This window comes from Orbicella faveolata, unplaced genomic scaffold (assembly GCF_042242905.1).
Source record: "Orbicella faveolata isolate gen_17 unplaced genomic scaffold, um_ofav_v1 contig_26, whole genome shotgun sequence".
Classification (NCBI taxonomy): domain Eukaryota; kingdom Metazoa; phylum Cnidaria; class Anthozoa; order Scleractinia; family Merulinidae; genus Orbicella; species Orbicella faveolata.
The window spans coordinates 15,819,820-15,830,826 of NW_028301554.1; the positions used below are offsets into that span (position 1 = coordinate 15,819,820).

Sequence of the window (11,007 nt, forward strand, 5' to 3'; positions counted from 1 at the left end):
GTACAAAGCAAGCAACTATCTACAAATCACTTAGCCGTTTTTGACTTAGATGCAGTGGTGATCATATGTGTCGAAAGAGGGTCATAGATTCATGGTATTCGACCATTAAATACGTTGACAGTTGGCGATGTACATCGGACGTTGTGTAAACAAAAGCAAACTTCTGCTTTATGTGCGACGAATGGTGACAGAAACACGTCAAATCGGTTTTTGGACCTGATTTTTACAGCAAACAAGGTTAGAACATTTCGAAATTATCAGCTCTGTGTCTATTTCAACTTAATATAGCTCAAGACATGTGGCGCGTGCTAAAATATATGTCTAACCCGTAAATTGAAATTTGACGACGGACGGTCAAATATCTGCATTTTTAACGTACTTTGAAAAGCTCTCGCGTCGCTCACAATGATTTGCCCAAAGAAATTTTTACAGGAATCTGTAGACCATCCTTCTGCGATTCAACCACCAGAAGCTTAATCCATTTGAAGGTTTCGCACATGGTGAAAATCAATTATTTTTGCAAAGTACTTTTAAGTGAATGAAATACATTTCTTCGAAATTTAATTATTTTGCACCCAACAAAAACCGCAACATTCCCTAAAATCAACCCAGTACACAACAAAATATTTGAGTGTTTTAAAGACGGAAGAATGATGTGGTTTTGCATGCGAGGCTCTCAAACTTGTTTAATAAAATGGTGCGTCAAATGACGATTTTAACGGAATTTGGTAATTTGCATATTTCTTTGAAATAAAAGGATATTTTGCCAAAAAAACTATCCAGTAGTTTTTGTCATGCCCTAGCCAATCTACCGTAAAAATATGAGGGAAATCGAATTTTCGACTCTTGCCGAGTTATTTTCCATATTTATGGACAGGGACTCTTAATAACTCGCTATCAACTACATGAGCCTTTAGTAAAAAAATGTTTTAAACGAAGTTCATACTTTTAAGCGTCGTTTATCTTTCAAGTTCAACCGATCGATCAATGGGCTTTGTTTGACTTTGTTGCTATGCGCTGGCTGCAACAAGCGAACAATCATCAAGTAAGCTTATCAACCACACATAGACTGAAATGGTTCTTGGAAAACATTTAATAACTCGCTATCAACTACATAAGCCTTTAATAAAAAATGTTTTAAACGAAGTTCATACTTTGAAGCGTCGTTTATCTTTCAAGTTCAACCGATCGATCAATGGGCTTTGTTTGACTTAGTTGCTATACGCTGGCTGCAACAAGCGAACAATCATCAACTAGGCTTATCAACCACACATAAACTGAAATGGTTCATGGAAAACATTTAATAACTCGCTATCAACTACATAAGCCTTTAATAAAAAATGTTTTAAACGAAGTTCATACTTTGAAGCGTCGTTTATCTTTCAAGTTCAACCGATCGATCAATGGGCTTTGTTTGACTTAGTTGCTATGCGCTGGCTGCAACAAGCGAACAATCATCAAGTAAGCTTATCAACCACACATAGACTGAAATGGTTCATGGAAAACATTTAATAACTCCCTATCTACATAAGCCTTTAATAAAAAATGTTTTAAACGAAGTTCATACTTTTAAGCGTCGTTTGTCTTTCATGGTCAACCGATCAATCAATGGGCTTTGTTTGACTTTGTTGCTATGCAACAAATTTAAACGAAGTTCATTCTTAAAAATGTAAACGTTATGCGTGTGTAATCATCCACATAAATAAACTAAAAAGTTTTTTATCTAAAAACTCTTTGTTTATACTTGCGAACTTGTAAACTTTCACTTTTAACATAAGACTCCGCCCAGCGCTAATTGCAACAGATCGTGTGAAAAATGTGTGTCGATGTAAACAATAGGAAACTTGTCCTAATTAAGTTTTGTATTGTTAAGTTTGCTGTTAATAGCGCGGATCTATTATAAATCCACTCACACTTTTTTTCTATAATGCAGGCAATAAAAACGTGCGATTAACCAAAGCTTACAATTTGGATCCTGGGCCATCTATAAAAGGTTTACCAAATCCACTAATCGCTCATATCAGCTATTACAGCTCACAGAACAACTTCAGTCTATTTTGCTATTGCTTCATCGTTCCAAACAGTTTTTTTTTAAAACTACATCACGAATCCTTGCATTGTATGTGAACTTACCGTTCGCCCTCGCCAACAAGCGTTGCTTTGCGATGGCTGTCAAAGATGGCAACATCGCACGTGCAACACTGGTATTGGTCAAGATGACTACCGTGAGGCAGTCCGGCTGGATCAATCGATAAATTGGCGCTGTTATTCGTGCGAAGACGTCGAGGAGCCGCCCGTCCCAATCCTGAGCAGCACCTACCTGCATGGAGACCGACAGTCAACACCACTGCTGTTCAGTGATCACAGCTTCCAATCTGATTTAAGTCAGGCTATGGTACGTATACGTTGAATCAGTTTAAGCAGTATCAACCTTTACCTCCACTTCGGTGAATAATTGTTAAATATACGTGTCGAAAGAAAGTGGACTGGACTAGTTCTCGTTCATTTCATTCGATCGACAGAACTGTTTCGTGGGAATGTTTCCGACTCGTCAGGATCTAGATGACAACTTTAATTAGTTTGTTTATATAGAGTTCCCTTGAAGTCACACGTGCGAGGTGTTTTTCAGTGAGAATTTGTTTGCGTGCCTACAAGTGTTCGCAAGTTCTGAGTTATATGAGCTATGGATCAGACAAACAGGGAAGCAACCCCATGTGAAACATTGACGGGTAAACACGTTAACATAATGTCCTGAATACCTTAACTAAAACCAAAGTCCGCGATTTTCACCTACTGTCATTCTAAAAGAGAGGAAGAGCATCGCTACCCCTTCCATTTGGGAGTCCCATCGCCAGGTATTTGAGTTCCAAGAACAGCGGAGGTGGATGTACATGCAAGCAATTTGTCGGTACGCCTCTGGTTTTGGTTGTCCGATCTAGCAGGGAATAGCCTGTGAACAGACTCTCTAATCGAGGATCGAGCTGATAGAAAGCGGGAAGAAAGACTCTCAGCCAGTTCCTACTTGGCCCTTACAGCCGCGGTCAGACTCTTTTAGCTGGAGCTGTTCGCTGGCTAGGTAGGGGACAAACCAAGCTGGGGGTGTTTCCATACGGAAGAGATCTTTTCTGTTGCGATACTTACAATGTAAATGACTCAAATGATTGACAATCAGTATTAAAGGACTATCCTGCAAGCAGAGTCGCGTCGATCTTTTCTGAAGCCAGACGTCACTAATCGATGACATCAATGCAACCAATGAGTAATCAGTGGATGACGATGGGTAATCAGTTGATCAATCGATAAATAATTGATAGGACAAAATTTTTTTTTGTCATCCGTTTGTTATTGATTGTATCGATTTATCATTGATTAGTGATTGATTAGTCATCAATATAATCTCGTGTACCGCCAATGAAATCATAATGATCCACACCGTTCTCTATGGGTTCTCACAGACTCCGCCTGTTTGAGTTCGTCGGAATGTATTTTTTTAATTTACCATCGATCGATCCTCGCCACTAAATTGTATACATGCAGTATACTTTTCTCAGTCACGGAATCTAAATGTTGCTGGAGCAACCGATAACCTGTCTGGCGTTTCTACACACTTTGCGAACGTGTATTGCACTACCATGAGGGATGAGTGGATGCGAAACGTCCTACCTTCCCAAAAAAGTGTCACGGTAGCTGCTGGACCCATTCTCCTCAAAACAGAGCGTGTTCACAGAGTTTTTTTTTTTTTCCTGCGAGTTGTTTTTCACGGCTCGTTCATATATCCCCCACGGTTAACATTTTGCTTGCGAACTCAAGACAAAAATAGAAAACAAAACATACCCTTTCAAACTTTTATGTTCTATATATACAGCTGAAACATTATATAAACTATAGCCTTAATTTGGCGCGAAAATATGCTCGGATATTTGTCCGCGGACATTATCTGTTCGGAGAAGCGAACAGTTTTCAGAGAGCGTAGCTCGACGAAAATTGTGAGCTTTGAGGAATAGATAATGTCCAAGGGCAAAATTTCGAGCATATTTTCGCGCCAAATGGAGGCTATCGTGTTTATGATCCTCCAAACATTTTTCGCAACATGTGCAGTTTTGAAAATAAGGGAATATCACCCAGACATTCCTCAGATTTAGCTGGGAGATATTCAGTCACGTGACATGTTTAGACCAATTACGAGCGAGCGAAAATATTTGACGGATTATAATAGAGTATACCAAGTGTAAAGTGACTACAACTATATGTTCTCCATCCCTAGCCCTGCTTGCGGGCTCAGGTAATTATGCGGGTTGCAATGGTCGCTACAACGGTGAAAAAACGGCGGGCTGTAATAACTACTCGAGGATGTCGCTCGGTTGATTCATTTATGCTAAGGCAAGCATGAATTTTTTTCCGACATTTCACTATTAAGAAAACAAGGCCCCCCCTGCCTACTGAGAGGCGCTCTTGCTTATATATTCAGTGATGTGCTTGTATGGATGCAATATTTAAAGAAGGTTTGTGGAAATAAAATGTGCCTACTCACGGAAATTTCTTGTATACCACGGGGAAATAAATTTAAAAGGTTCGAAAACCTTCTTTAGGTCAATTTTGTCCGAAAATAATTAATTCCCCACGAAAACAATACACCACCTTTCCATTAATGACGTGAAAATGTTGCTGCTTACCAGGAATAAATGGGAAAGCACATAAAGTTCGCAATTTTTTTTTTGTTTATACGATCGACGAAATTCCCGCCAGTTTTCCAAACTTGCACCCTTGTACGAGGCAAAAACTCGCGCATGCTTATTACGTTTTTCCGCTCTGAGGGGTAGGGTGGGTTGAATGTAACCCCCTTCCGCTTTCGTTGTGACAAGATATATAAATTTTGGGGGGCTTAATAGATAGCCCTCAAATTGTTCTACAACATAATTGGTGTCACATGACATCCCACCACGTCGTTACGTTACCATATTGGATCTGTCATCTTGGATTTCAAGGTTTCCTCAGGAAGCCAGAAAATAACATAAATTGATAAAAATTAATTATCCTTCTCCTCAGTGAAAGTTTCAGCATCACGTAGTACATATTAACTCATTGCGACCTTGCCCTATGTCGTATCGCATTAACAACTGACTAGTGCATAACGATCACCGAAAGCAAATGGCCTCGTTTGTGGGCAACGAGTTTCATGAGGGGAGAATATCCCTGGAGCTTGCGTCATTGAAATTGCTGTAAACATCATTTAATGTTCTACAGAATAAAACACAGAAAATGTATTGACCATTATATTGAAATCTGTTAAATGTAGAAAGTACCCTGCGTAGCTGGTGGAATTCGCGAAAGTGCGATATTTGGCGGCGGAGCCGCCATTTTTTTTTCCTCGCGACCCGCGAGGAAATTCGCAAGCGGCGAAGCCGCGAGTGAAATTCCCACCTGCCTCATTTCTTATAGTTTTCGCTTGCCTCCCACTTTTATCACCGTTGTTTACGTCAATTAACTTAGCCAATCAAAGAGTAAGCTTTAATACGAAACTTGACAGGTCCACATAGACTTCTCTACTTACCACTCTTGTATGATATAATAGGAGATATTTTACAAATAGCTTTCAGCAGTGGCTAAGTTTTGATGAGATTCCTTTTTTGCAACATTTTTGAACGCGCACAAGGGCACCAATAAATTGTTTTTCCGCGTTACGTTTCATAGCGTTAATTTCTCCTTTCGGAAGTTTCGTCTGGGGTTACATTCGCCTTTGCCTTATATATGAATCTAGGTGCGGTTCTATGTTGAACATTGTGAGGTCGTCTTCCGGAGGACGACCCTCTCGTGTTCTTAGTGGCAATAGCGTTTCGTTGTCTGAAATAAAGTTTTCCGTTTTAGCTTAAATATATGGCCTGGTGCCAAGATTTTCTTCAGTGCCAAGATCATCCTCTGATGTTAAGTTAATCCAAAGCTTTCTTTATGCTTCACTCCGCATTCTACATTTTGCAGTTGCAATTCTTGGCTTTCAGTTTGAAGTCTGTCATGTCGTTGTCCCGTTAAGCTTTCTACGTAGTAATCAACCTTACTTCATTGCTACATAAACAGAAACGTTTTCCCGTGGAATAGATGAGAGCGATTAACATTTGATTGACGTTTCACTACTCTCTGCCAATCCGAAATTTGCTTGCACTGGCGAACGCATAATTCAAAAACCCCCACGAATTAGGGCAGGCGGGAATTCAACTCGACACCTCACTAAATACCCTTGCGGCTTCGCCGCCTATACAAAAGCACTCGCCCGCGAAATCCCGCCAACTAATATACGCAGGCTATGTAGAAAATACATCACGCAGTCTGTGACTACAACTTCATGTCCTCCATAACGACATAAATAATATGCGGAAGAGTTCCTAAAAACTCCACGATCGTTTTCCTCTCGTATACCTATCCAAAGAAAAACATCCTTTTATTAATATTACTGCATGCGAATCAAAGCGGTTAGCTGATTACGATCGCGACATGGCCGAGCTTGGAGCTTGAACTTTGACATTGGTACTTTGTGAATTCTCTCTTTCGTTCTCATTTTCTCCTTTCGGTCGCGTTCTTTTCCAATTCTTCTCATCCTCCCTGCGAAGATTTTCCCAGTTCTTATGCTCCAATGGGTTATGCCTTGGCAGTAACAGGTCTGCAGTCTCAGGGAAATTGCCGACAACCTTTGTAAAAGGAAAAAAACTCAAATTAGCAAACACAACCAGAGCATGTGCCGTATCATTATTTTCCGATCCCCTCCCTATATTATAATTGAAGATTGAAGCGCAGCTAGGATGAGACATAATAAAAATTACAATAAAAACGTTCGTGGCTAAAAATTTTTCAAAAAGAACACGAGCTTTCGGCTGTCGATCCACACATATTACTATTGAGGAGGAATCTGACCAACAGATCGCTTTCTTAGATACTTTGGTTTCCCGCAGGCGCAGGGATAACACGATCACTATCGGTGTATATCGCAAATTAACCCACACGGACAGATATTTAGACTTTTCTTCTCACCATGACAAACGCCACAAGATTAGCACAGCTGAGACCCTCTTACACCGCGCAATTAAACTCCATAGTGCAATGCAAAGGAAAAATACCGAAATCAACCACTGATACCGAATACCGAAATACCGAAATCAAATCACTGATGCTCTACGAGCCAACAACTATCCCTCCTACGTTATTTCCAACATCTTAAAGCGGAAATTTTCTAAACCGCCTACACATGCACACGCCATCCCCACACCTGAAGAATCGAATTGGTTTGCATGTTTTTTAAATGGGCTGCGCCACAAGAGAATCCTAACAGTTTTGCTGTCCTCCCCTTCATCAATGGTGTCATGCAACCACTAACAAGAATTCTTCGAAGGCACGACATTCAAGTTGTAAATAAGCCCTTCAAGACTTTGCAACAAGAATTTCCTTTTCCCAAATTCAGACCATCTATTGAACATCAACCGAACGTGATTTATAAAATACCCTGTGCCGATTGTGATTGGTGTTATGTAGGCGAAACCGGCCGGTGTTTTGAAACTCGTTAGAAAGAACATATCAGGAATGTCAAAACATGTGCTAATGGATCAAACATTGCGAAGCATGCATGGTCATTCGACCATCACATAGATTTTGACAATTCTAGCGTCATCGACAAAGGCTCTTTTCGCATTAGAAAAACTTTGGAGGCTTGGCACACCTCTGCGACCAAGCCTGCTGACAAAATTCTAAGCCGATACCCAACCAGTATAGTATGCTTTTTAAACAATAGTCACCTAATTTGCACATTTTTACTTTGCTTTTTTCTTCTTATTATTTTTATCTCGCCTTTTCTTGCATATATTTTATCATTTTGCATTCCATTTTTTATCCGTCGAAGGCTGTAGATCGACAGCCGAAAGCTCATGTTCTTTTTGAAAAATTTTTAGCCAGCGAATGTTTTTATTGTTATCCCTATATTATAGTTAGGCGTGTTTCTTCCACACACAAAGCAATGGACGTGTTTTCAATTCTGTGCTATACCATCTGTTGTTTCCGTCCCTTTCCACATGTATTTCATATTTTTTTTATCGATACTGATATCAAACACGTAATAGTATACCAAATCGTGCTCTAGCTTAGCCATGCAACCAGAAAATGATATTCCGAGAGTAGGTTAAGAAGAGAAAGAGCCTGATATAATGCTGAGGGGAGTGGGCAGGGGACCTGCGAGGACTATAGGAAGCAGCAAAACTCCTACAAACGTCATGTTAAAGAATTTGCTGTTAAGAACCAAGACCTATGAAGCACGTGGGCTTAAAAGGCTTTACTTGTTCTCTTTACCTAAAAGAACAAAAGATGGAGATTCTGAACTAATATTAAAATGTTATTAGATTTACCTCATTGTAGGTCGGAGAAACACGCTCTTCATAGTCATCGTGCCTGTCAGACTTAGCCGTTCTAAACAGAAATAAATTTATTTTATAGTTATACTTAATTCATTTTTTTAATTTTATTTATTTACTTTCTAAAGAATTTCTTACTCTTCGTCTGTCGGAGGATCTTCATCTTCGTAGCCATCACTCGTAGAGTCTCTAATTCAACATTTGAACAGAAATCATTGTTAATAATCGTCTTTCATGTATTCAGAACAGGGCGTGTGACAATTTTAAAAGTGACTAATAATTTCTTACTGATTGTCTGTCGGAACATCACGGCTTGTAAAAGACCCCATTCTAAGAAAAAGAAAGAAAAAAAGTTTCATTTACAAAGCAGTATTCATTTTTTCAAATTGCTAAAGATGTTAATGCATGGAATTATTAATTGAAACTCCTTCCCATAGCCTTTACAGCCGGTAGGCAGACCGTTGTCCAAAGACACTAAATTAAAATCTTAATAAAAATGAGCCAACGAACAAAGGAACAAATAAACGAACCAAGGAAGGTCACGGGCAAGTTCAATCGAAGGCACTGCTTTCATATTTATATATTTTATTCCTAGTCGTGTGATCTGAATGCCCAATATACTCTACGAGACGTGCCTGCAGGGAATCATGGTAGTTATATTCATCAAACAAATATTCAGTTCAAGATGATGGATACAACTACCATGATTCCTTGCGGTACACTTCATAGAGGGAATTGGCCATTAGACGTGCACCGAGAGTCAAATATGATTCCTCTGCGCCTTGTGGCTCTACATCAAAACATCACAGCACAGCTGGATATAACAGGACAAATACGAGTGTTTGTGTAGCTCAAACAAGTCAAAGGAGTGGACAACGTGATGAGCTTTTAAGTTGTCTCAAAAGAACTCATTTTATAGAGACATAAGATTCGAAACTGAAAAACATCGAATGGAAAACAGACTACGTTGTATATATTGGTTAATAATCTGTCACGCTATAGAGCTTCATTACCTATATATTATGTTTGGTCAGGGCCAGAGCTCCTCATGTTCTTTAATATAATTATTTTAAAAGTCGGTCTATATATAGGTGTTACTTAGCTTTATGTACATTTTACACGTATAGGGTCTAGTTAGCTCCTTAGGTGCTCCGAACGCTAGAGTTGATTTAATTTTATTTTAGCGTTTTATGGCAAGGAACATGTGACTTGTGAACATAGCGAAAGAAGCGTTGTTCAATAAACTACATCTGTACGCTTGCATGATTCACGATTCCTCTGCGCCTTGCGGCTCTGCGTCGAAACATCACAGCACAGGATATAACAGGACAAATACGAGTGTTTGTGTAGTTCAAACAAGCAAAAGAAGTGAACAACGTGGCCGGTGGCCGGTCTACATATAGGTGTTAGTCAGCTTTATATACATGTATAGGTTTTATATGTATAGGGTTTAGTTAGCTCTTGAGATACTCCGAACGCTGGAGTTGATTTAATTTCATTTTAGCGTGTTATGGCAAGAAACATGTGACTTGTGAATATAACGAATGAAGCGTTGTTCAATAAACTACATCTGTACGCTTGCATGCAAATTAATTATTTTACTATGACTAAAAGGTAAATATAATGGCTGGAAAGGAAGCAAGCGAGCGAGCCAGTAAACAAGTAAGTCAAGTCTGGCGAATTAATCAAACGACAAACAAAAGTGCAAGAACAAAAGAACCATTTCGTTACCTTCAGAAAACTTACAGCAATCTCCAGCAATTTCTTCTGTTATTAGTTCACTGTTCGGCGACAATGCGGCGAAATGATACTTATCGTTTTATAATAAATGAAAACTTTAAAGTTCTGCGCCCCGTTTTGTACCGTGACGGAAGTTTCTATTTCGTGTCAGAAGTTTCTGTTTCGCTTGTTTTCCACATTTAAATGTCTCTTTTGTTATATAGATGGGAATTTATTTTCTCAAGCATATCTAAAATAGATACGGTAAATAACAAATTGAAATGCAAAAACTCTTTATGAGATAAAAAGAACCTTAAAGAGTTAGTGGGACTTGTTGACAAGTTGGCCCAGTTGATGATCAAGGTTACTGAGTACGTTCCATTATTAGCATATACATTTGACAGTGCTTGCAAAATTCAATGTTGATGTTGTAGTAATTAAATTAGTTTGGTTTTTTTTTACACTTTCAGGGACGTTTACATTTCGTTATTTCCTTGGTCTCGTATTAAGTAACATGAACTAAAACAAAGAAAAACAAAAAACAACCATTGATATGTTAAACTACTAAGCTCAATACGTTATGAACTCAGTAAATTTTGTTATCGTTACCCCGGAGGCTCTATCTTTTGGCTCTTTTTCGATACTGATTAAAGTTTGTCAAATTTTCCGCGGATTGTGAGCAGTTGCATGTTCAGTCCGGTTAGCAAATTTTGATATAAATATGCTTATACGATCAACTTGCTAATTGAACGACGTTTAGCTGGAAAATTCCCAAAATAACTTTCCTCTCAAAATGCCAAACAGTAAAACTAATTATTCATTCCGTCCTCAAATAAAGGTCTAATATATAATGCATATAACTGGCAGACGCATTCGGTTTCCAAACGTTTTGGTCAGTTCT

General features: G+C 38.9%; 1 protein-coding gene across 1 annotated transcript; it reads right to left on the bottom strand.

The window, feature by feature from the left end:
* Positions 1-5,214: 5,214 nt before the first annotated feature.
* LOC110044119 (uncharacterized) lies at positions 5,215-10,283 on the bottom strand. Its single transcript, XM_020749638.2, has 5 exons — positions 10,119-10,283; positions 8,676-8,717; positions 8,526-8,576; positions 8,382-8,442; positions 5,215-6,680 (listed from the first exon to the last, which is right to left on the bottom strand). Exons 2-5 carry the CDS (start codon positions 8,714-8,716, stop codon positions 6,474-6,476), a joined length of 360 nt encoding a protein of 119 aa, XP_020605297.2. The 5' UTR covers position 8,717; positions 10,119-10,283; the 3' UTR covers positions 5,215-6,473.
* Positions 10,284-11,007: the final 724 nt, after the last annotated feature.